General features: G+C 43.3%; 1 protein-coding gene across 4 annotated transcripts in view; it reads right to left on the reverse strand.

The window, feature by feature from the left end:
• Positions 1-27,404, reverse strand: part of PRDM16 (PR/SET domain 16) — a 306,284-nt gene that overhangs the window by 221,505 nt on the left and 57,375 nt on the right. The window contains exon 1 of one of the 4 annotated variants that reach the window (XM_035344709.1): positions 26,601-27,340. The exons of the other annotated variants lie outside the window; for them this stretch is intronic. Within the exon in view, the coding sequence (XP_035200600.1) occupies positions 26,601-26,667 (67 nt within the window). The 5' untranslated portion in view covers positions 26,668-27,340. Of the gene's footprint in view, positions 1-26,600; positions 27,341-27,404 lie in introns of those variants that run through there. 4 annotated transcript variants of the gene reach the window in all.

Raw genomic sequence — 27,404 nt, forward strand, 5'->3', positions numbered from 1 at the left:
ATTTACTTATGTGCAGGCCAAACTTATTAAAATCCCACAAATCAGATAAACTGCAAAACGCAGCTTACCATGAAACACCGAGGCAGCAGTTTGTAATCTTAGGAAAAAATATACATGTATCACTGTTGATTAAATACAAGCCCTGCTGATTAATTTAGAGAAAACCACCACCTTACAGGGATGATTATACAACGAACGGCTTAAAATGCTTCCCTGCTAATAGCATTGTCAAAAACCAGAGCCTTACAGTACGCTGGCCGAGGGAGATTCATGGCATGGCATGACTAAAGTAAGTTGAAGGTGACACATTTGTCTAGCAGACATAATTAAAGGTATAATGTTGGTGCTAGAGGTCAGAGTTGTACAGTCCTAAGGCAAAAGCAGTTTGAAAGAAAAAGCTCTGAAATAGGGGAATGAAGAATGATGTTGGTCAAGAGCCTGACACCTCTCTACCTACAATTGCAGCGTTTGTCTCAGCAGGCCTGATGCTCACATTTCCTACCTTACACCGACAAGGGCCGGGTTACCCAGGGTTCAGAAGCCCCACCAGGAGCCAGGTGCTGAAGCTCTGTGCCTCAGTAGTTCCCACTGTAACATATCGATGGCCAGATCTTCCACACCTAAGTGTTCAGGAAGCTTGGGCTGTTGGGTGCCTAAAGGGAGTTTGAGCACCAGGACACATCCCAGTGCCCAGCTTTCAGACAAATTACTGCTCTTAGACATCTACTCACCCTTGACAAATCAATGGAAAGGCAGAGGAGGATTCATGAAGAGCCAGGACACTGAGCAGCACTTGTAGAATTAGTCACTTATACTTCATCACAATAAAATGCTAAAGAATGGGTTTGCCTTAAGCTTTTACACCATCAAAAGCTTAAGCACTAAACGAGCAGACAACGACCATAATGGTCTTCTTTTGCCTAACTCCTCCTCCCATGCCCGAGGGAAGAGGTAATTTCCTTTTTTCTCTGGGGAAAAATGTCTTAATCACCAGGGTCTGCACGCTGTCAACCTTTCCAGCTGAAGTAGTTCCTCCTGCAGAAAGCAAGACAACAAAAAATGTCCCAATAGGCTAAAGCAATGCCTAATGGCTTAAAGATGCTCTTCCACTAAAGGACTTTGTGCAAGTAAAATAATAACTCTACCTTCTCAAATATTTTTTGAAATCCAAAGAACCTTTACCCAGCATCACCAAAATAACACAGAAAATGAGAGGCCCCATGTGTTAGGACAGTACCCAGCAGGGTTATTGTATAAAAGTTACACAAAGATATCTCAGACTAGTGACTTTTGCTACCACTGACATTTTGGAAGATCCACATCACTAGCTGCACACCTTGAGCACCGAAGGGGATGCTACTTTGCAACCTCTACAGTTCACACTGTTTTTCTTTGTTTCCACTACTCCACAAACTTCAGACCTGAGCACTTTCTTTGTTTTGAACTCCACTTCAGTTTCAGCTGTACTTGTGAGCACAGCACACATTTCACACTCCCTTATAGGACTATTCAAACAGCGTGCATTTAGCATTCTGACAAGTGATGACATGGGGGGAAAAATTCACCTCCAAGCTTCCAGGAAAGCCCTCGTTACCCTTGTAGATTCGCTGCAGGAAGAAATGATTTGATGTGTGTAAAGAACTGATGGAACTTTCACTCAAGATGTTCTGGTGTTCAGAAAGAAGTTGAACTCCTTTTTGCTTCTGACTTCTTAAAATCTTACACTGGTTTCCAAAGGCACCTTAATATTCACGTGGTCCCTTAGACATTTTGCCAGACCACCACAGAGTAAAAACAGCTACAGACCCCTTTTTCTTTCCATTCCTCCCACCCTGGGAATAACCCTGGTCAAGGGAGAAGTCAGTACACCTTTAAGAAGGAAATCTCCACGCAGCACGGCTTTGTTTGAGATAGCGAAGTTATTGTCCTTTGCGCTGTCTGGCAACCCCTTACGTCCCTTGGATTTATCTCACACACATGATGCAGCTTTGTGGAAGGGATCGGGAGGGACTTTGCATTCCTCTGGTAGGATGATATGAGTTTGTATCTAAATCTGTTCCATATGACCCACCTCACATGCTCAGTGTCTCGCCGATCCACTTGTAAAGGTCAAGAAGTATTTCAACTGAGGCTTCAAAGTCAAAGGGTTTGTTAATAAAAAAAAAATATCCTACTGATAGAATCAGCACTTCATAAAGATACGGTGAACTTGCTCTATTCTTCTGTATAGATATGTTTAAGGACCCCAAGAGGCACAGGTGCAAGCGTGAGGTTTTATATGGGGGAGCGTAGGGGCAGTGTTAAGGGTCTTTGCAACCTTTCCACTTTAGATGACCAAGCTTCCAAACAAGCTGGGATAATTTAAATCCTTCCAAGTCCAACAGAACTTGCTAAGTCAAGAAAAAGAGGTTTCTCACTGGCTTTTTAGCGGATAACAATACTTTTTGAACTGAGACATTTGCATTTTGCTTCTGGCCCATCAGAACCTGATGGTGCAAAGCTGTGCAGAAAAGCTATTCAAAGCTCTCCAAAAGCTAAGAAATGCAAAGATTAAACAAGTTCAAAATCATATCCGAGCCTCTCAAGTTATCCATCCCAATCATGAGCTATTGGAAATGAGTGGAAGCACACACTGCTCCCAGTTCTGTTACATACCAAGCTCAACCAGACCACGGGCAGCCACAGCCAGAATAGGAGAATAGGTAATCAGATCTCTAGAAAACTACTACTACTACTACTACTACTAATAATAATCTGTTTTCCTGTACTCTTCCATGTGCTTTACAAAAATCAAGACTAAAATATCTACACACAACTAATGCAAACTGTTTTGTTTGAAAGAAGCACTCCGAGCGCAGACCTACACTTTGTACAGAAAGAAATGTTACAGCACTGCAGCTCGAGCAGATCCTTACTGCTAGCCCTACCCCATACGGAAATAACTGGGATGATTCTGCTCCCGAGCTATACAAACCCCACCAGCAATCTGTCCATTTAAAAATACCAAAAAAATAAAATAAAAGGAGGGGGGCAGAAGAGACGGGCACAAACTGAGATGCCATGTTCGTAACCGAGAACCAGAACAGGACGGAGGTCGTGCTGCAGCACAGCCAGTGCTGGGTAAGCCCCTAGGACAGCAGGGAAGAGGATGGAGCTGGTGGGGCTGGGGAGCTGCACAGCACACGGTCAGGTTTGTGTGGGCCAAGAACTCCTTGCAGTACTTGTCAGGAGCCAAAGGAAAGCCCTGCACTTCCCTAGAGCATGTTACAGAGCTGGCTGAGAAATCCTGCCATCCACAGCTCCGCAAGTTGTTCATTCCAGACCCTGTTTCCTAGGATGAACATGTACCACATTTGGGTGCCTGGAACGATATGTTCTGCAGAAAGTAAGCAGGCTTCAAATAAATAAGCAACCTCTGAGAAAACAGCAGAGGTTGTCTTCAGACAACTCTTATACATCCCAAAATCTTACACTGCAATACAGATAGGCAAGAAATCTAAGAAATCACGGGACAGCCAGCAGCTCACACAAAACCAGCACCTTATCTTAAAAATACCTTCCTCCTTTAACTGCCTGAAACATTTACCACTTCCATATGCATCCAGTGAGGGGCTCAACACGAGCTAAGGGAAAGGTTTAGGAGCCTGCCTTCGTTTTCAGAGGTTACATGAACATACAGAAGTTTAAGTGCTTTTTAAAGTCAGTGGCATCTGTTCTCCATACCTTAACACCAGGTCAGTATTAATATAATGAATCCAAGGCTCATTTACATTAGCACTGGGAAGATCATTGCCCCAACTTTTTCTCTCATTTAGAGAAAGCTTTTACAGGCTTGTCTCTCCAACAGACCTTGTGGGTGGCCAGTGTTTTCACTGCTGCACTAGCAACTTCGACTTTTAATCCCCCTGCTAATACCCCAGCCTGATTCGCTTTGCTGGCGATAGATAAGTCATGTTTCTGGGTCCCGCACACAGTGACCGGACACCACCTCTCAGTGGCTTGCAAGCAAGCTCCATCGCCAAACAAAAGGCAGTCTGTTTGGTCACCCTTCCTTCAGAGAGGCTTAAGAACATTTTTGTCATTTTTGAACAGCTAATATCTTGCAGAGGGAAAAAAAAAAAAAAAAAAAAAAAAAAAAAAGTTGTCTAATCTCTTTAAATTTAATCTTTACTTTTTGAAAAATCTGAGCACAGATGCTTAGTGCTGGACTATGTTCCATTAGACTAATTAGGTCAAGATTACCTAAAACGGTATGACTCCACCAACTCAATTTAAATTCCCTCCCCTCCTGTCCCTAAAGTTGCACCATTTGGGATTTTATTCGCTTTTTCTCTCTACTACCCCAGAGAGCACAAATTGCGTTGGCAATTAATTAACAGTGAATTAAAATTGCAATGAAATTGAAGGGATTCTTCTCTTGGTCCTCAGTATCAGCCCAAACTGGACAGAACTTTAACATTTCCTAACTTCAGGACAACCATGCTGACTTGCCCTGGTTAAAAAACAAAGTCTGCTTACATTCCTGTACTTTGCTTCACTTACAACACAGATACACTTCACACTTTTATTAGTGAACAGCTTCCTGTTAATGAAAAAGACAGCTGATAATTTCTGTTCTTTTTATTCTCAGTTTTTGTGACAAATTTTTAAGTATTTTATACCCATTAAAGAAAATAATCATGAATTAAAGGCATTAGCAAGAAGTGAAATATTTTGTTCGGAAGAACGTTGGGAAGATCCACCTGTTCTGCTTACCCACCAGAACAGCCACCGCTGTCTGCCATCAGTTCATCCTCCTGCCACTCAGAACAATGTGCATGGGTTTCAGTTTCTGCATTTTTCCATCAAAGATTTTTTTATGTTCTCATAGCTGGACAACAGTGGGTTGCTCAGTTCACCAGTTCCAGATTAACGCAAATACCTACGAAAACAAAGGACGTTTCCCCCCAGAAAGGATCCCAACTCACTGCAGAATCTGAATCTCACTGAAATCAAATACCTCCTGAAAGGCATCTTTAGACACCTGTGGGAATAGTCCCTCAAATTTCACATCACCTGAGCCTCATCGCTAATTACTCAAGGCAATAAAACAAAAGCTACTTATTTTTATCTGGGATCCTTTAGAACATAAATGAACAATCCTAAGCATTATTTTTGTCCACATGCTTATATAATTCTTCCCAGACTGATAGATTTTGCTTTGATTTTATCCACACCTGCTTTACTACTAACGTTTCAAATGAAAATGAAAAGAATCCTGGCCGTGGCTGTGAATCTCCTACGCAGCAGAAGGTGACCCCTGAGCAGAAACTCAGCTCCTGGGCTCCTTCACTTGAGCTGACCAACTGAAGCCGGAGCAGAATTTTAAAATCAGGAGGATGTAATGCTGACAAGCTTTTATAAAAGCACACAGTTCCTGGGAGAGGGCAGACAATTTGCTTAGCACACGCTGCCTCTGAGAGCACAGACCAAGACAGCACTCCAGCTGTTTCTTGGGAATGCTCACACTGCCCACCGTCAGAAATCCACAGACAGGGAAGGAAACAGAGAAACGATGAGCAAAATTACAACAGGATGTTTTCCAATCCAAATGATTCAAAACAAAATGCTGTTGGTTTTACTACCTTTGAAACAGACAAGGGACTAGAAATTGTATTGTAAGAAACCATCCAGCATTGATTTAAGTGCCATGGAACTACAGGAATCTTTTTTCTACAACGCAAGTGAAATTAAAAAGCCCTGCAGATAAGGCACGCTTTCAGAGAAGCCTGTCTTTTAGCCACACCTTTGGCTATCAAATCATCCTTCAACAAGGAGGGGAGATTTTCGTGAATCACAGCTATCAAAACAAAGGATCAGAAACACAGCAGATAATTCCAGCCTCAGTCATACCTCAGCTTCCGAAATTCTCCATACAGTAGTCTTGGTCTGAAAAAAAAAGTGAAACTACAAACAATCGTACTCCCTAAATTCTAGTATTTTGGAAGGAAATGGCATCATATTGTGCTACCAAAACTGGAATTACGAGGTGGTAGAAGAAGCTGAACAGAATTAAGATGACATTTGCTGTTGCATGGACTAAGCAAAATGTCACCAACATTAACTGCTAAGGTTAAATCAATGATCTGGTATTACTTAAAAAAAAGGTAAAATTTATTCACAGGACCAATTCTATCAACATTACTGGCCATAGTTTGATATACCAGATAAGATGTGCTTCTGCACACAGACAACTGCAGGACTTAGCTGCCAATTAAATTGTTCACAAAGATGTGTCATCGAGGTGTGATGGTTCTCAACAGAATTTACCAACATCAGCTCCTATAAAACAATACTTTCCTGTTGTTTGAAGCATCTTGGATTGGATTACAAAATATAAATGAATGTTAAGATCTGGGAGATTTTTATCTCCCAAAGCTTTTTTATTTTCATTATTTGGATAGTTTTGTCCACTTGCCTTTTGCCCAGCTTAGGTAAAGAACAGGCCTGGAGAGCTCCACATTATGTCAGTAACTTCCCAGTTTCCTATAAATAAAGTGCTGTCGTGTTTTTGCTTCCATCTCTGAAGGAGCTTGGCTTATTTTTAAAATGTATTTATTTTACCAATTTTTCGTGCTAACTATTTAATCTACATTTGACTGTCCTAAAAGTTACACCAATTTTTACCAGTTTACAATTTTTACCTAGGCTCAAGTAGTTGAACAACTGCCCCATTTTCAAACCGCTGGGTTTGGGGATTCTTTTGTGGTTTTGTTGTGTGGAATTTTGTTTTGTTTTAATGTACTGTAATGCAGATCAATTGTAAACAGATGCTAAAATATCGGGAACAGTTTGGGACTACGAGCACAGAGACAGGGGCAGATCATGAAAGAGTCAAAGCGTCCCCTTAGCACACACGAGTTCCCGGCTCTGCCCCGGACTTCTCTCCTGACCTTTGCTAATTCACCAGTACGATCAACTGGCCCAAGTGCCACTGAGCGAGGACAAGTGCTCACACCGACTGCTCCCCATTACTTTTCCAGCTAGCCTATTGCCCTGTCACTTGTTGTTTCACTGGTGACATCAAATGATCTGCATAAAAATAACCTGAAGGACTCACTTGTTGCAGCCTCTGACCACGAAGCCATAGGATGAGCAGCTGAATTGCCAGATGCAATGTTTTAAAGAAAATCAGAAGCTGCAACAGCTCACTTTAAAAGTGTTGTAGCTGAGCTCTGTGTCCCCTCTAAAATGGGGGTGGAAGCACAGTGCTACCTCAGTGGCAAGGCAACATCAAATAAATCACGTGTGCTGAAGTTTGTGCTAAGACCAAAAGCATCCACTCACCAAATAAGCAGAGCAAAATGAAGTTCAACCAGGACAAAGGTGATTTTCCCATTCCATTGATATTTTAAACTGTCCTTTCTTCCAAATAAAAAGTTTAACATTTTGAACCTCTGCATTCTGCTAAAATGACTGAGACAACCAGAATAACTCCATGAAAAATAGTCATCAGACCATGGGAGAAAGAAGGTGTGAGTCCCTGGTTTGGCTTAGGTGACAGGCTGGCCGTTTGCTACCCTCTCTAACAAGCACTCAGATTCAGATGACTAGAAATGTCCTTTAGAAAAGGTTTTATCCAAATTTCTCATTACCTTCAGGGTAAAGCCCTCAGGAAAGCCAAAACTTCCACAGAATTTGAACACAGTAGGCCTAAAGCAACTCATTTTTCATCCTAAAAGCATTTAAACACAGCAGAACTTCACATACTTATTTACCCACCGATGCATGTCAAACCTGGGTTTGTTGTCATTTCCTTTTCTTAAAAATATGTTTTATCCAACTTAATGTGGAATTTAAGTCACAGGATCAGTTATTAATATGTTCTTTCAATTTTTGGAAGATATGAATATCTTCTTTGGCCGAGCAGCATAATAGTCCGTTTATCAGTGAGGAAAGTCTCCAGAGGAATGAGATTTTTGTTTCAAATACACTTTTGCAGTTATTGGAAAAGATTCAGCTTTTTTTTTTTTTTTTTTTTTTTTTTCTTGGAGAAATATGTCACTGAAGTAGAAAGATGAGGAAAATGCTTGTAAGTAACAGGCTTTTCTCTGATAGCAGACTGGTGCCCGTCTGGACAGATCCCTGAAGACATAAGCAATCCCAATTAAATCATGGGCAGAGCACTGCCTACGTAGAGCTGATGTCTAGATCAAGACCTTGGAATGTCAGCTTTGAAGTTTCCCTGGCAATTGCATCACACAGCCTATTGATGTGAAAAAGCTATAGTACTTGCAAGCATTACCCTCCTCTTTCTGTTTGAGTGACTTGTACCTCTTCAGAAAAATAAAAATAAACTAAATGCTTCATTCAGCACAGCAAAGCTAGTGTGCAAGGACTGAATGAGAGATGTATTGTCAATGAGCTAAGGGCTAGTTGATTCAGTTCATTTTGATAATATTCTACAACATTTCGGTGAATTCTATGGCATGAAATGTAATACGCATTTGATCTCTCTAACACATGAACTCATAGTGAAGTAATAAATATTTCCCTACAGAATAATTTTCCTGTAAGCAGAGATTTACTGTAACCCAAATTGCAATTTACTCATTTCAGAGCCTTAAAAACTGATCAGATTCTCACAAGAACTGGAAGAGGACTCCACAATATTACACTTCCAAACAGTATCCACAGTATGAAAATTACTACATGGTACCCGCAGTATGAAAACTGCTGCGTGCTTTTAATTCACAAAGTTACTTAGGGGGAGACTGATTATGGTTCTCTTTCTGGCCATCCAGAAGACAGGAAGAAAATTAGATTATTAGAAGGAAAACAATAAACAATGGTGGCCTTTTAGAGACTGGGTGGTTATGTTTAGAACTAATGTTTCCAAAATAAAATTGTCAGGAACTAAACACAATCAAGCTTGGATCAAACAAAACTTCTGCGAGTAAAACAATGAAAGCTATACTGGGTACTGCAGAATTCCCCCACCTTGTAAAGGTTAATTCTCTTTCCTCACCCACATAAATTCAGGGAAAAAAATAAAAAATAAAAATAAAAAAAAGATGCATTCATTGTACCACAAAGTGTTAAATAATATCTTCCCAATATGGCAAAATTATGCGTAGCAAACAAGAAAACAATATTCGAGAAAAACTGTGTAAAAAGTTTGAGGAAGGGGGGTTTCTGGCAAGTACAAACACAACCGCTAATGGATTTTTTAATAACTCTGTGCCACACAGTAATAGGGAACCACCTGCCAAAAGCACAGCAAGGTCAAGCAAGCGTCACGTACACGTTATGGCCAGAGAAATGCTGTGATCACCTAGTCCGACTTTCTGCAGCAACCACCACTGCAACAGTCTCATCTAGTAGCATGGTAGGTTTCTGCTTCACTTTTTTCTGTTTTCTTTCTCTTTACCTCAACATGTTTACTTTGTTGCAAATACCACTTAAAATCAACACAAGCATTTTATGATGCCCACATTTCTCCCCTTCCCCAACAGCGTTCTTCACTCCTGCCCCAACTGCGATTCCACAATTATTCGATGAGGGAGAGTGTCATAACACACTTCGAGTGAATCAAACCCAAAGGCAGGCAGAACAAACAATACAGTGTGTGTGTGCGTGTGTTTGTGTAAAAATCAATCACTCCGGGTTTCTCTGGCTTTCGGCTGCCAACAGCTGAGTGGAGACACGGCGAGCGTGTGCGTGCGTCTGCGCAGGGGGGCGGCCGGCACCCTTAGGGCCTGCCATCCCCACCCGCGGCTTCCCCAAGACCAGGCCCGCGCAGCTGGCTGCAAAGAAATTCTCTTTCGCCAGCCTGTTCCTGGGCGGCCTGCACGCCTCTCCCAGCAGCAGTGAGAGGGAGGGAAGGGTTTTACCCTGCCTCGTGCTGTGGCTGCCCCTCATAAGTACATCATGCTGTCTGGGCCCTGCTGAAGGCCACAAGCTGCCCCCCAGCTCAACACTAACCCCAGACACATCCAGCTCAGGCCACAGGCAGTAGGGGGGTGCCCAGCGAGGTGCTTGGGCCAAGGTGGACCTTGGGCACCGGAGCCACCACCAGTGCCCAGAGGGTGCCACATGAGGCTGCATGAGGCATGCCACAGAGGCTGCATGCCTGGCCTGGGCCCTGAGCCAGGTGGGGACACTCAGGCCTGGCCACTGCCCCCAGATCAGGTCTTGGCCACGGTCCCTGTGCCCAGTAGCACCCAGCAGTGCCCAGCAGCGCCCAGCAGTGCCCAGCACCGCCCAGCCCCACAGCTGATGCTCGGGGACCTGCTGCTGCCCAGCCCCGCGGGCGCTGCTCCCCTCTGGTTCCTTGGGGCAGGTCAGAATATTTAAACAGTTGTATATTCAAAGACCACAATGGAGGGAAGAGAATTACCTAAGGACAGGGTTAGCCTGTTTGATCAATGCATAATCAGATAACTGCTCCAGCTTTTTTACAAGTCTTTAAGCAAAGATCAGCCACTCAAATTCTAATTCCTTTTGCTAATTAAGCAGCCTGTTAATTGCTCTCGGGGTCTCTAATGCCATGTCATTATGCTTTTTAACAGCCTGCTTGACATCAATAGGGCTGCAAGCTCCACACAAACAAAGCGGGCATCTAGCACTTACTGAATTAGGCTAATGCCGGCATTGCAGCCGGGCACTGGCACGTCGCCTCCAGCGGGCGGCATTTCATTATCATTTCATCATCCCTCACGGAAGGAGAAGGGGGGAAAAAAAAAAAAAAAAAAAAAAAAAAAAAAAAAAAAAAAAAAAAGCAAGTTACAAATGTTCAACACTTACCAGGGCGGGCAGCAAAAAGTGCCGAACCTCGGGAAAAAGGCTGCCCACGGTCACCCACCCGCCGCCTGCTCGCCCTCGGGGCTGCACCTGGGGCCCCGATGGGGCCCAGCACCGCTCCCCCCGGTGCTGCCGCGTCCAGGCGGCCCGAGGGGCCGGGAGAGCAGCGGGGTCAGCGCGGCTGCCCCGCGGGGGGAGGCTGGCTGAGGGTAGGGCCCCATCTCCCGGGCGGGGGCTAAGCATAACATGTGGCTCCAGCTGAGGGACTCCAGTTTCCGCACTCCATTAGTCCGGGAGAAATTCCACCGGTGAAGCGCTGAGTGAGGGGCCTTGCCTGCCTGTCACAGATCAGTCTCTGAGGGCAGTGGCAGGGGGCGACGGCTGCCCGCACCCCGGAGGGGTTTAACTGTGGCCTTTATTTAAACATACATGCACAAAAAGATGCAAAGCCACACGACTTTTTTTTTTCAAGGCTCCCGGGGAAGAAAAGTGGCATCTAGCAACGTGAAACACCCAGGACCACATCCCAGCTGGGAGTGGGGGAAGAAGAAGTGTGTGAGGAATTGTTCCTGGGGTGCCACGGGCAGCACGGCCTGCGCTGGGTGAAGGGCTGCAGGGCACGGGGAGGCCTGTCTGCTGCAAGTAGGACAGCACACAGAGGGGCTTTGTGCCACTCAGACACCTATGCAGAAGTCCCAAAGGGTTATCTTGGTGCTTATTAGCTCAGCCATCAGGCACTGCAAGCCCTGAGCACGGGGGACTTCACATGTACACCCCTACCTCAGCCTCGCAGCTGGAGATTGCATGTCCTCACGAGCTGCTTTTATCACCGTTTTCAAAGTAAACAGGTTGCAGACCACTCCAACTGAATGCATCCCTTCTCAGTGTTGCCACCCTGTCTTTGTAATGACAAGGCACAGCTGCGCAGTGCTGTGGAGGCACCAGCTACAGGGACCTCTCTGCGAAGGGGCTGCTCTATTCTGTCCCGAGAGCCAAGCATGATCTTTAGAAGAGGTCAAGTTAAAACTCTGCTTTGCACGAACATCCAGACATTGAGACATACAGTTAGGAATTGCACTCAATGTGAGATCACCAAAAACATGCACTGATCTGCATGGTGGCTGAATAGCCATCATTCATGTCAATAAACAAGCAGGAAGCAAAGCTAGAAAATAGCTTTGATTTCTCTTCCTCTCAGGAATAATGTTTACAGATAGCACAAAGATCTCGGTATTCCTAACATGTTAGTATCTGAGAGAACTATGCTGCAGTGAATTATACTGTAATTATATTCACTCTTTTAACACATGCAAAATATTTTAAGTTATACCAAGACTACATAAATTGCATTATGTTTGTGAACAAAACAAATTTGGATGAAGTAAAAAATTATAAGCAAGTTGCAAGACCAAAGTGAGATCCAGTGAAGAAAAATCAAAGCAAAATATTTAAACCAAAGTGCAAGTTGAAGTGGTTATGTCTGAAATTAACTGTTCTTATTTCAGTCTTTGTTTTGACATCATTTAAAGAAATTAAATAACTTGCATACTAAAAAGTCAGGCATTTCCAATCATGAGATGAAATAAGGAGTAGATTTTAGAAAATGCAAAACATCAATCAATAGAACAACATAGAATTATTATTAAGAGATACATCAGGGATGACTTCTCTTTTCTCTTGAGGACCAGATGTTTGTTTTCTATTGTCAGACCATTTACTGGCTGTTGGTGCAGAAATTTGGTGTTTTGGACAAAACAAACTCTAGGTCTAAGCTGATAGCAAGTCACAGTGCTTCAGTTCCCAGAAAAAAAAAATAAAAAATAAAAAATAAAAAATAATAGGTGCCTGCATGGAGCCATTCTTCATTTCTGAGCTCCAAAAATAAAGACGGAGTTCTGAGCTACACCTGGCAGGATTTTCTGTCTACATTTTCTATTTCATATCCAAACCATGGCTCCACCTCAAAACAGCAAATGTTATGTCTAGGGAACCTTGCTTGGTAAAGGATGGGAACTTGAACGTCTGTTTTTTTTTTCAATGCAGGTAAATGCTGCACTGCCAGCCTCACGTGTAAAAGTTGCTCTCCCCATTGCCCTTCCACCCCAGGAAACTGCTGCTTACTGCACCAGAGGCATTACATCTCCCTACACGTGGTTGTTTTCAGGCACATGACAGGCTGAGGGAGACCCAAGTTTAAATACCATCTCCAGATTAAGCAGACAGAAATCTGAAGCTGAATCTACATCCCAATAAGTTGCCCTGTTTACTAAGCATTTTGAAGAGCAGATCTGTCTGGATTTTAATGCAAATACTGAAAGATCTCCATGTAGTCTCAGGATAATTTCAAAATAAATGTTGTAAACTTTTTTTTTTTTTTTTCAATAACAATTTTTTTTTTGTCAGCTCACAGTAGAGCCAGGCTTCTCTAACCCAGACCCGCTCACACACCCCTTCCCCACTTCTTTTTCATTATCTCCTTTTCTGCTCATCACTCTAATCCATCTTTCACTCAGCCTCTTCCCCCTCTCTTCTCCTTCATTCCTTACTCTCTCCATTTTCAAACAGCAGTAGCAATATCCTCACTATTACTGACAGTTTCCATCTGGTTGCTATCTCCCCATGCTAGCTGTAGTCTGGGAAACTCTCCATGTTGTCCTCTTCCCCTCACCATTTCCTTTGCGGCTCTGGCAGGAATGGCTAGTGCTCTTCAAACAACTGGCGAAATAATGAGACAGGACGATCATTTCTGCCCAGATATCTACACTGATCCATACCCACAGCCTGAAGTATTTCTGTTCCAATGCTACCAGAAGAACTCCTTTTCAACAGCTTCCCTTTAAACTTTGCCTTGTTTTACTTGCTTGAATCAATCTCTGCAGTTTAGACTCTAGCTCGTATCAAATGTGCCTAGTTATTAGCTAAGTTAAAAGACCCATTTCAGCTTCATTTTGATTTCTTTTTCAAGTAAATTTTGGCACACTAGAATGAGAGACAAAATACTTAGTATGTGGCCCTCTGCATTGCGGGGTTGTCTAAGGAGCTGCTGTTGCTGATATCGTACAGAATCAACCCTTTGGCCTCACATTAAATTTATAAATGATAAAAGCAATTAAAGCACACGTATCTATGATCTCCCAAATATGCTGCTGTCTTTAAGTGGAATTAATCTGAGATCCCCTATGCATGCCCATTTAGGTACAGATATTTATGTGTGTACATGTGACAGGTAAAAAGGCATGCACACACAGAGAATAATTTTATGCATCTCCTATGTCTGCTGCAGGATAGTAACACAATTAAGTCACCATGACCGAGACAATTATCCATACAGTAAGTAAAATGAGATGTCCACAGTGTGCTGAGGAGTTTTTAAACATGTGGGAATAAAGTACAGAAACTCTGTAGAGTCATGCAGCTAATGAGCAATAAATACACACTGGCACACCCTCATCAATTTTAAAGTCTTGGTATGAAAAGAATGTAATTAATTAAGATATGTTGATTTATAAGAGGTGACATAACAAGATGGATAGAGAAATCTTTTCCCCCCAATCTGTCATGGTTTCTTTCTAGAAGACGGCCCAACATGTGACAATGCCCTCCTTGGACATCCATAAAAAAATCAGCTTAGGTTTTCTTTTGTTTTGCTTTTCCCCACTATCGTAAGGAATATAGACTCCCTTTTAAACCCCTATCTGAATTTGGCACATTTGTATTTAAAGTGAAACAGTTCTAAAAACATAAAAGAAAAGCTGAAATATATATATATTTAGAAAAATCCTTTCCACTTTTTTACTATATTACATTTCTGCACATTGAAACATATACCCTGTTTCCCTCTTCCCCCCCCCCCCCCCCCCAGCTTAAGTCAGATGACTTTTTTGTAACTTGGCATAGAGAGAGTCTGGTATAAGACAGGACTGTAACATTTGTTGAGTCAAGATGTTTAATTTTTTTCACTCACATAATGATCCTTTTTTCCCTCCAGCCACTTGAGTTTTGTTTATGTTGCTTGAGCCCTAAACTAATACATGAATTCTCTTCACTGCCAAGATGACGACTTCGGCACCAGGCTTGATGAGCCAAAGAGGACCACATTCACTTTTAAGGATAGAGGCTATTTTAAAAGACTTTTTTCCAGTTGTGACAAATTAAATGCATTAAAGGAAACAACTGCTGTTGCGAGAGCTACTGGACTTCAAGGAGGAACTGGGAGAGTTTTATTTTCTTTGCAAGCACTTGACTTTTGCTAGGGGGCACTTTGCTTCTGTGCCAACTCTGGCTTATATTTTATTATTCTTAGAACAAAAGGTTGCAGTAATTAGAATTGGGGAAATTGTGCTCAAAGAAACTGAGTCATCAGATAAATTTGATACTATTAAGTGGTTATAAAAGGAGGGATTTTTAAAAAGGAGAAAAAGTGCTCCAATATATTGGTTTTATCCCGTCAAGAAAAGATGAATGAGAAGTACAGCTACTTTCACTCAGGCTAGACATGTAAACCTTGTACTTAATGACGGATGAGCAAAATTTTTTCTCTTCCAAGTGCAGATGGGCAAATTCTTCCTAATTACAAAACATAAGAACATCTAATTTTACCAACAGAAAGCAGGGCAATGTCCAAATGTTTCCCAAGCAAGAGCTTTAGGTGCTGTTGAAGAAAAAAAGCCAAACAACATTTCTTATAATGTGATCCATATTCTGCCACATGCACATTTAATATAAAAGTTATGTTTGATATATACCGCCTTAGCATTTTTCTATTTTAACTGAAAGCCTTTTGTTCTGTCAAGATTATAGTAGGATTTGCTTTCATTTTTCATGATGTTTCACTCAATACATCACTAACATTAGCAGGACTTAATAAGCGCCCACCTTCTCCTTCCCCCACCCTGCCCGGGGTCTTTTGATGCATATTCTTCAAGAATCTTCAGATGTTGGATGCTGTCTGAAAAGTGGCCTCTCTGTACCCTGGTATCAGGGATAATGATGAGGACGAGTCTGTAAAATACTGTGTGGTGCTAGCAAGCACAGTAAGCAAAATGTTTTGCAGCTTTAAATTCTGCCCTTGGTATGGTCTCTGTAATGGGCTTCCCTTCCTCCTTTTCTCTGTTGCAGATTCACATCTGTTTCTCTGCATTTTGAAACTGTGTTCATTTTTCACTGCTGCCCTTTGTCCCACACTTACTAGCTCTCGCCAAGGGCTTCATTTCACTTATTCAATAAGTGAGAGGCACTGCAGACTAGAGAGAGCTTTAGGACAAAGCTCAAACTTCTATTAGGCCTCAACAAAAATGTTTTTGTTCCCTATCAAGGAACTTTTTCCTATTACTTGTTGTTGGCTGGCATTGTTTTTTTGTTGTTGTTGGTTGTTTTTTTTTTCCCCCTTTTCTTGTTAATTAAAATTTTTAGTTTGTATAAAATTGCTCAAACAGCTTGCAATTTCACTTTTACCAAACTTTAAAACAAATAAAAAATAGGTGCAGCACAAACCTGGAGTATTTGTTACTAGACAAACTTTCTGCTAGAAAACCCCATTTGTCCTTCATCCTTTTATGTCAGCAGTAGCTGGCTGTTTCTGCAAATACAGTGCATTTTTGCTACTGAGATCCTGGTTTCTTTATACGTCTGTGCTTGTGTAAGCACTCCGTTAACATATATTTTCACATCTCAGTGGCTTGGTGCACGTGGTGCTGGAAGCCGGGTGGGACTGCCTGGTAAATGCCTCCCAAGTCTTCCCGGGCTGCGTCGGGGCTGCTCCCTCCAGCACGGAGCCCGGAGGACACGCTAATCACTGTGTTGTGCCACCCAGCAGAACTAAAGAGAAGGGACCAACCACGTAGGTTTCCCCAGCACAAGATTTCTGACGTGTTAAAAAGTTGATCATATTCTTTTGCTAATCTAAACCAAAGAGCTCTTCTTCAGAGAAGGAAAAACAGGGATGAAACTCCTGACAATTTTGTACTAACAGCTTAATGTCTGCACATGAAATTATTTAACTCTTGTTAAACATTCATTATGCCACAAGCACAAGTCAAATACAATTTTGCCACTAAATCATTGTCCCACTATGGTGCCGGTATTATAAACTCCCTCGTAAAACCATGAGGTTCAGGAAAGATTTCCAAGTGTACATTGCTCAGCCTAGGATTACTGACGCTCTCTATTTGCAACCCATTTTTTCCCTTGCTATATTTCTTTAAAAGCAGCCTCCCCCTCTTTGAAGCTCATCTGATCCTATGGTCTCGAGTACCCCTGATACTTACATATGTTTCATTAGTAATTACATTCTGTTTTACAGCTTGAAGCTTTAAAAGGCTTAGAACATAAAAGTCAACAACACATGTACTTTTATAACCACTATGTCTAAGGAGAAAGTAAAGAATGACAGCAAGTTTTATGTGTTCGCTGGTTTAGTGAGTCTCTCCTCCAGCATTTACGTAAATATTCCCGGGGCCAACAAAAACCCCGTGGGAAACCCAGGGTGCTGTACCCGCACCTTTGGGTGGGCTCCAACCGCGCCTTCTCTGTGAGGGGAAACAATTTCAGAAGCACGGGGTGAGGCGTGTCTCACATCCCTCACCATTCCCATTTAATCCATGATTTTTTCTGTCATTAATGCGAAGCTTACATCTCCTCTACCCCGCTAAGTTCTGCGGTGAATGCTTTGTGTAATTAAGAGCCGACACCTGTGTTCCTTGTCAGCAGCACAGTCCTCACGCTGCAGACACACACGAGTGGAGTGAGCAGCCATCAATTATCCATCTACCTTGCTTTTGCTTAGGTATTTACTACTGCATTTTCCTCCGTGTCCGATACCTGTGAATTTGTTGGTCTATGTTATCACAGCCGGTAGGGTTACACTGTTTGGTTTAGGGTCTGCCTGTTCTGCCAGTGTTATCTTCATACCCCAGCCGTGTTTGGAGCCTCCTGACTTTCTCAGCTTTTGTTTGCTGCAGGAGTTTTAAGTGTGGATGGGCTTTTCAAGGGCAGCCCAACTATATTTACACTTGTTTCAGTCTCTGGTAATTTAAGCCATAAGTCAAAGTGAACAACTGGTGACATTAATGAGGCATCAGAAGAATGAAATCGGTGGTAACTTGTGTCCCATGGGAGGGGTGCTGATGATGGAAGAGGGAAACTTAATATTTGTGAAATTAAATAATACTGGATAAACAAGAGGTCTAAAACAGACTGTATCCATCTTTTTAATTATTTAGGGGATATATATATATATTTAATAGAACTGGACTGTTAAAAGAATTTCTATTTTCCCCACCCTCCTATGGGACTCGGAAAGCATGATACTAAAAGCCTTAACACTGCCCGTAGAGAGTAGAGGCTTAATTGCACAAAGCATCTTTCTCTGGAGATCTGAATTCAAATTAATGTCTTGCTCTTCAGGTGCTACGCAGCACAAACTTGTGACACTGCAGTCGCAAGGGAATTTAGCGAGTAGTCAGCAGGAGGGATGCCCATGGCTCAGAGTGCCCACAGGGATGTGATAGCTCTGCGCTTCAAAAGGACCACCCACTGTCACACAGAGATGGGTAAACTGGGAGAGAAGGAACAGGGTGAAGCAGAATTTGAAAGGCAGAAACAGCAGCCTTGTCCAAGTACCTCCAGGTGGTCACCAAAGCCAGAAGAATTCCTGAACCAATTTCAGAGACCTTAAGGAGTCATGGATCAGGTTCTTCAATACAGGACCTATACTTTGTGGCATTAAAATAGTTAAAAGGAGAAAAAAGAAAACAAAACAAAACACATCTTTGAGAATAAGTGGCTTTCAGTTCTAGTTCTACTCCATCCGAGGTCGTAATGTTTACTCTCCAAATTGGCAGATTCTGCCCACTGCTCCCTGTCCCTGCCTCCTACCCCCATTCCTCATCCGAACAAATCAGCACATGAATATTTACAAAGATGCGGAAGAAGGTAATTGTCCCCCGAGTTCTTTTCAATTGAAATATCATTTCAAGCTGGAATCATGTTAAAGATAATTAAAAAGGATTCCAAAGGGACAAACCCATCCCCAGCTCACCCGTATGGCAGCACAATGGGCTACCACTGTGCAAGCGAGCAGGCCTGATGGCACTTTATTTAACACGTCTGTCTCGCCTTGATGAGCAGCTCGTATTGTGAATCGCAAGGAAGACGTAGCGCAGGACAAGCAGTGCTGACAGACACAGTCTGTGACTGTTCATAAAAGGGAACAGCGAGGGCTCTCTGCAGAGCAGGGCACTGTCCCGCTCCGTCGCAGCATGGAATCGATATGTTTCTAGATGAATTCACCGGGGAAGTTTGGAGGGGGCAGGGGGAATAGGAAGCTTTATGCACTGATAAAAACTACAGCAGGAACCAGCATCACCCTGCTAGCAAACTTTGCCAGGAGCAAAGATAAGCCGGGCTATTAAATCATACTACTGGTTTCTCCCTCTGCAAGATATTTATGCCAATGTGCAGAGTTTTCTTAAACCGTGTCCTCTATTAGCACTTGCTTTCATTCAAATTAGAGCCACAATAAAGACAAATGACTGTGGCAGATTCAATGCATTTTTACTTGTCAAATACAACACGCATACTTTCCCTCATGTGCAGCTGGCTGTTAAGGTAACTAGCTGCAGTAGCCTGGCACACCGCAGATAAGTTATAATGTGCATCTAGGCTCTTTTCAGAGTTTGTTTTGTACAAAATGCTTCTGAAAATACTAAGTGTCCTTATTTTTGGACAACCTTTATGCACTACACATAGGGGGGCATGCAAATCCCCTTTGCTGCACAGGTGTGGGATCCTTTGGCCACTAGCTTTGGTCACAGGCACATCCAAGCTTTCTGATTTTCTTAAAGAAAACAGAATTAGGAGAGTCCTTTGAGATATATGAATGGGGAATTAACTTTAATTTATTATATACATCAACTGATTCCAATTAATGCCTCAGTGGAGCAAGGCATTTATTATTAAAGCTAAGCAGATAAAGGATGTAAGCATTTCTTGGGATACTCAAAGCTTGCCCCCACCCCTCCACCCTTATGACATGCAATTTCTCTGGCCCAAGCAAGCATGTTAAAAGGGAAGACGAGCCAAAATAAATGCAAAACAGTCCTTTTCCTCTAGCTTCTTTGAGCACACATTATGCATAAATGACAGAGGAAAAAAAAAAAAAAAAGAGAGAGAGAGAAAAAAAAATAATTAGAGGGGGTTTCTGGTTGTAGGTTTAAATTGCTGGTGTGCAAGAAAATTTAGCAAAACAGAGACAACATTCGAAATACACGTAAAATGGCTTCACTTTCTCATTCTCAGCATATCATTTCTATTATTTTAGTACTGTCTGACAACCAGAAGCAGTGAGATCATGTCAGTAACCAAGCCAGCCAGACAATACTGAGACTAAACTCCTCTCGGCCTGACCCCCTCCCCAGCACCCCTCCCTGAATCTGATTTTAAGCCAGGTCAGCTCCCATGGCGCGGTGATCCTTAAACCGGCGGTTCTTGGGCAACCTCCTTGTCTCCAGCAGCAAGAGCAAGGTAGATGAGCACTCCCTCATCCACAGTAGTCTTGGGGAGAGGATGCCAGTCAAAAAAAGGATGCAAGAAGCAAATTCCAGCACCGTAATGGCTCTGATCCCGCAGCAATCCCCTTCCACCATCAGTATTGCCCTCAGCACACGTTCGGGACACAAGGAGTGGGGTCTGCATGCTCAGGGGGTGCTGCAGGTAGGGCAGCTGGAATTATTTTAAAGTTGTTTTGTTCTCCAAAGTGGCCATATTTTGTTCTACAAAGTGTCCATATGGGTTATTGCAACTTCTGTGCATTCTGGTAGCTCCACAAAAATGGAGAATACTTGATTTAACTAAATACTACACCATTAAAAATGCTTACATTGTTCACAAATTACTTTCCCTATGATTTTTTTCTATATATTTTGCTTGGATTTTAATTTGCTTCTTTGATTATATGGCCTTCATATAAATCCCTCCTTTCTATAGCATAAGTTATATATATATAATTTCTAAAATAGCAGCTTGTTAGACTCTAATAAAAAATACTTGCTGCCTTCCAAAGGGTGCCTTTAGATGAGATAATGCCTATTTATCTAAAATATCAAATGGGTAGAGAGAAATATCAACAGAGAAACTGATAGGCACACAAGAGGCTTTCTTTCCTTCTCTTTCTGAAGAGACTTTAAAGCTGAATAAACACCTTGGAAAAGCACAAGCAATATACAGATCTCCCGGGCTCTGAACCTGACCTTTCAAAGTTAAAAATACACATTTTCAAGGCTGATCCTACAAACCCTTGCTCACAAGAGCAGTCCTACTGATTTCATTGCTGTGAGCCCTTTGGTGGGCTCTGGAGGGTGGGATGTATAAGGCCATGCTGAAGTTTGTTAATTCTTTTTGTTTTCCCGATCAAGCCAAGGCATTCCTGCAATGTCTCCTTAGCATTAATTTCATGCTCGTGATGATTAGCATATAAATCTAAAAGCATGTGTTGGTCTGTCCAAGGGATTTTTCTTCCCCTTATCCAACACGACATTAATCTTATTAGCTCAGGTAAACAACTAACAGCTATTAGAGGAGTACAATCCATCCAAAAATAATTAACCCTTTCAGCCATGCCTCAAAAAAAAAAAATCAAAATGACAGAAATATGTATTTTTAACAAAATGTACTTGGACGTGGCAAATTAGGTGCATTGTCCTGGAGATGCTCGGGGCCTCGCCTCAGTCAGAGCTTGCTGGTGGGCAGGGAGCACCCCTTCCTCCTGCCCGCAGGGCGTACGGGGCCATCACCTGCGCCTTTCCCCCTGGCCTAGAGGAGGCCCGGGCCCCCAAGGTGCCACGGGAAGGCTGAAGGAGGGGAAGGAAGGGTGCAGCCACGGCAGCAATCGCAGCAGGACTCTGGACTTGCTAATCGGAGGGGAGGTGGCACCAGAGCCTTCCTTCAGAGCAAGAGGAAAACACCAACGAGCGTGCAGACAAGGTCTGCCTAGCCCAAACTGCTGCCACCTTGTTTGTCCATTTGTATCTGTAAAGGGGCGAGTTTCTGCATCAGGCAGCCAAACAGCACAGAAGAATCACATCCCATTGTTTTTCTGAGTCCCACAGAGACAGAACCCCATTTGTACCAGCTGGAGGGTTTGGGAAGGGAAATGGACAAAGAGAGGAAAAATGCATATTTTTTTTCATGCACGTATTCTGCTTTAAAGTACAAGAACTAAACCTTTTTTTCTTTTCCTTTATACCTACTCAATTCCACATCCCTTCCCCCAAGAGAAAACAAAAAAAGAAGCGACTTGGGGGGAACCCAGCGAGCCCCGGCACGGGGCCACTTGCAGAGACCCCAACCCTGCGGCACGCAGCACCGAGGGACGAACTCCAGGAAGAAACCTTCCCTTGCTTACGGAAACCACACGGCACAGAATGCCCCTTTTAGGCTTAAATTCGAGTTTTACTGTGCACAGGAGACTGTGCTGTGCAAGCCGCCGACGCAGACGCTATCAGCAGATATCTTTCTTGTGTCCATACAAACGCTATTCACAAGGTCTCCAGCTCTCTTGCCTGATAGAGTATTGATCCCCTGGAGTGCAAAGTCCAGCATGCCATTAGTCCAATCTGTTTTCAAGCTGACACAATCCCATCATTTGTCATCTTCTCCTGTCCTGCTGTGTTTGTTTAGGAGCAGGATATTTGCTTTATCTGTCACTTTCCAATCCTCACTGTATTCTTTACCTGACATGGAGTTTATTGGGTCCACAGTTTTCTCAGAGTCATTAACAAGGGGGTTTTGACATGCTGATGAGATCACTGGAAAATGATGATGTCGACAGCTTGGAAAGCATTCATGAATTAGACTCCAAATATGTTTTGAAAGGGGATATGTGTTTTGTATTTCAAACTAGCTTTCAGCTGAGAAATATCTAAAGAGTATTTCATTTTCTACAACAAACATATGACAAAGGACAGCAGATTTGATTTGATGAGAACACTCGAGAAGAGCAGCCACACAGTCACTGCCCTCAGAATTCTTCAAAGGAAGACGAGACATACCTGCTCCGGCATCACTTGGGAAAAGCGGAGCAGCCAGCTTGCAGACGTTGAGCTACATAAAGCACAATCACTTCACGTGTTTGTTGCTCAAACTTTCAGTTTTCTTTTTTACACTTCATATTTAAGAGATGTTTGCATTTCAGAGCCCAATTCACAAACATCTCTCCAAAACCTGACAAAGGACCTGTTCAACTGTTGTCACCAACCTTGCTATTCACTGCTAGCAATAGTAGGTGGTTTGCACAGAAGTTCTTGTTAAAATTTCTACAGGTATTTCCACACTACCAGGCATGAAAAGCATGGCAAGAACATCTTCCATTTATCATCTGATAGCCAACATTTATGGCCATTTTATGATTTATTTTTTCAAATGCAGGTAAGCCATTTTGGAGCTGCAGTCTCCATGCCTCGAGTGACCAATGACCCTGATAGCACGTAGCACATGGCCAGCTTCCCAGGGCAGACGTTTGTTTTAATTTGTTTTAATAAACTACTAAATTCTGGATCATACTTGTAAATTGTGAATGCACGTGTAGAATTCTGGATCAGCACACAGGGAACTTAGAAAGAAAAGACTAAATTTTTCAGCTCTTCCTCCTACAAAATAGTTCAATGCTTGTGTTTTGAGATGCACTTTTTAAAATTTGCAGCTTCCATTGGAACTTCACAAGTTTTGTTGCTGCAGGATCTTAAAATAAATACAAGCAAGATAACTGTCCCCGGGCTAAGCAACCCGCAGCGCAGCCACACACTTAACTACGTGTTTAATTACAAAGCGAGCTGCGGGCGCCCAGGAGCTGAAGCTGCAGCCTGCACCTTCCAGCCAGCACAGCTAGTAAACCTGCCCAGCTCTCGTAAACCTCCCAGCTTCGGCTGTCTTTTTCCTTTCCCAGGGCTCAGCAGAGCCTCCCAGTGCCGTTGGTGGGACAGGATGGGGCCCTGCCCGTCCCAGCCCTGCAGGGGGCACGTTCACCCCCGTGCACAGGCTGCACACACCAGCACCAGCAGCACCAAGCACCAGCCTCCACCACACACTGGGAACATCTCTGCAGAAACATCCCCATCACACCAAAGCTCCCCTCGTGACACAGCTGCTGCCCTGAATGCACAATAGCAACACTTTGCAACTGCACGTTCTGCTCTTCTGTCCTTGGCCACGGCATAATCCTTTTCTCCATATCAGAGACTTTCTGAAAGACTACTGCCTGCAACAGATTCACTCTCCTTGCCTTTCCCCTTTTGTTTTGAGGACAGGCTTGGGGATACAAAGGGATTACAGATTCACCAGTATGGTTCTCCTCTCTCACATTCTCCAGAACTGTCTTGCTTCACTCTAGGCAATCACACAGCGCCCAGCTCTTCGCATCGCCTTTCTGTGTGTCCTCATCTCTTCCTTTTTGCATTTTGGTTGTTTTTTTTTTTTTTTCGAGGGATGATTTTATTTTATTTTTCCTAAGTACATTTCTCAGTTTAATTTTCTATCCTGTATGTTGGGGAAAGCATTATAAAGATAGGAAGTGCCTAAGAAAGCTGGTTTCTTTCAGAGGTGGCATTTCAAGGGTCCTGCAAACCTCCAGCAGCCCCACATCCCCGAGAGGTTTGGGTTAGGCAGGTTGGAGATCACACTCTTCAATAAAAGGTGAGCTGCTCTCGTTAGCTATGGGGAGCCCCTGCTATGGGGGGCACCCACCCGTGCTCCAGCCCCGGAGCCCCCCGGGGCTCGCTGCCGCGCTCCGCTCCCTGCGCGCAGGTTGCTGCAGGGATCGGTGGGACCGAGAGAGAGAGCTGCTGCTAATAACGTCATAAAAGCAAATTCTGCCCAGTGCAATAAAAATAGGAGGCAGTTTATGCTTTCTGAGCGAACAGCATGTGAATTTATGGACAAGCAGGCCTCTGCGTTCTCTCCCTTACACATATTGGGGATAAGGTTACGTTTTATTCGTAGGGAATTTTATGGCAGCAAAGCCCATTCATTAAAGAAAGAAAAAGAAAAGAGAAAAAACAGATGATCGTTACCCAGAAATCCTCATCAGTTCTCCCCCAGTTGTTTATCCTTTAACTTTTTAAAGGAATTTTTAGACAAAGATGCTTTCTTTCTCCTCTGGAAAAGAAAAAGGAGTGGGGGAAGACGCGCTGTTTCACCCAGGCGCTTTTTAAATCTCTCCAGGCAGCACCCTGAAAACAACTTTCCCTTTAATGAAGACCTTTCTGGTGCTCTCTTCAATATTCACTTAAAAAAAAATTAAAACTTCACAACTTCATAAGGACGGATCCCTGGGTAGGACTTTTATTAAGTCTTTTCTATTTACTTCCTACCTAGATAAGATCTTAATCACAGCCCCCAAATTATCCGCAATGACATTTATCAACTCTAGTCATCTTTTCTTTAGCATGCTCCGCCTGACCAGTCGGCTTTTCTTCCACCCCTTCCTTTCAATGGAAGTTAATTTCGAGTACATGATTTATCTTGCTGGGCTAACAGCACTGAGGCAGCCCACCTTTTCAAAGGGCTGGCCAGGGAGTGAATTATAGCAGAGTTGTCCAGTGATTGCGTTCCATAGGGAAGGAGAATAGGCAGCCAGTGTGTTGCCCCGATGTGGCGCTGGGACCTTTTCAGCAACTGAAGAAAAAAAGATTGGGCCTCTGACCGTGGGGCTGACAGGCAAGCGTTATATCAGCAGACAAAGGCTCGAATACCTGAAAGGATCAGAACTCCATGTACTCCGAGATGTGATGTTGTTTACAACACCATACGCTGACCCTATCCCGAATTTACATGATATCAGTGCAGTGGTCTTTTAACCTTCGCTCATTCTTCTTCCTGCATCTTCACGCAGCCATTAGCATACAGAGAATTAGCGACGACCACATTAAATCCACCAACACTTTGAAATCCTTTGCACGCATTCTGCAGCAAGCGTTGCTGAAATGTATAATTTCCCTGCATGCCCTGTATATATCCAGGGGCTCTGTTTGGTTTGGCAATGGGTTTCATTCAGTATCTATTAACATTCAACTTCTATTTGTAAAGGGCATGTACAACCCACTCAAGTACATATTTGGCACAAGCTACAGTCATTTAGTATTGGTCCAGGAGTACAGCTGGTGCCATCTGGGGCAGGATAATAAGAATCTTTCACAGAGATCTCAGAAGCTGTGTTTTCATATTCCTTGTTCCTTCCCTGCCTTGCTCAAACGGGGGTGGTTTGTGAATGTGCTCCTCCAGAGCCACGAGCTCCAGCAGGGTTCAGAGGCTGAGCACCCCATGTCCGTGGGGCCCTGCTGCCCGCAGCCCAGCACCCTGAAACCTGACCCGTTTTCAGGCAGCAGTGCAGATTTCCAGCACTTTGTTTTACTTCTGGAAAACGAGCAGTCTCCTTGCTAGTAACTCCGCTTTCCCCACCCCGCTGCAGAACGCAGAAGTTTCAGCTCGTCTGGGAGAGGGGAAAAGGCTTTGTCCAGCAGATGGGAGCTTCGCAGGGTTTGGTGCAGAGCTTTCAGCTGGATCTTAACACACATCACTGTCTGAGTTAGCAGGAGAGGAAATTTCTTTGGTACAAAAATCACCAAGAAAGCCACTGGTCAGCCAAGGACACCATCCCAGCCTCAAGGCCCACACCTCCTGGCTGTGGGACTCCGACAAACGATGATGTTTCTGGTCACTGCCAGAACATGGATCCCTTGTCAGGAGAGACTTTCCTGCCCTGTCACTGTACCACACAGAGCTGAGAAGGGATGTCACCTTCCTTCGATGTGGGGTGTCCTGCTTACCTTGGCAAGCCAGGCACTTCCTTCTCTCCTCTCTTTCAACCAGGTGATGCCTGTTTTCCCAGTGCATGCTCCCTGCTGCTGCCTGTGGCTCTGTGGGTGGATGCACATTTCTTTTCCGTAGGGTTTTTTTTTTTTTTTTTTTTATGTGGGGACAGTGCCTTTATTTATATATACATATAATTATTATTTTTATTAGGAGGGAGGGTAACCATACGGGCGGGTGGTTCGCCTGCACAAGTTTTGCATGAAACCTCATTTCTGAATCAGTCCGTCAGCCTGTGGCAGTCAATGGCCTCTTCAAAGCCATACCAAAATATATTTGGGAAGGCCCATTGCAGATTTAAAATGAATCCAATGCTCAGAATTACTTCTGTACAAACCTGCTCAGCCTTCCAAAAAAGCACTCATCTGCCCTACTTGTTACCAGCACAAAATACAAGCCCCATCCCCCCAAAATTTACCAGCCATTACATAGCTTGTATTTCCCTGCATGATTTTTAAAATACCTTTCTCCACTGACCACGTTACTTGAGCCTTTGTTACGTGCCAGGGGAAAGATGGGAATCCAGCAAGCTGCATTCCTTTACCAAGCCCCCACGACTGCCCAATAAGGATCCTCAGTAAGTGGAAACCTTTTGTTATGTCTCAAGCCATTTACAATGGTTAAAACCATATTCACCATTCAACACAGAACCCAGGTAAAAATATGATGCTTTATAGGAAAATAGGTTTTTCTCCCTTTCATACCATGGTGCACAGCTGCAGCTGTTAAAGCTGACCCAACCAGCCACATAAAACAACAAT

The sequence above is a fragment of the Oxyura jamaicensis genome, chromosome 21 (genome assembly GCF_011077185.1).
Source record: "Oxyura jamaicensis isolate SHBP4307 breed ruddy duck chromosome 21, BPBGC_Ojam_1.0, whole genome shotgun sequence".
Taxonomy (NCBI): Eukaryota; Metazoa; Chordata; class Aves; order Anseriformes; family Anatidae; genus Oxyura; species Oxyura jamaicensis.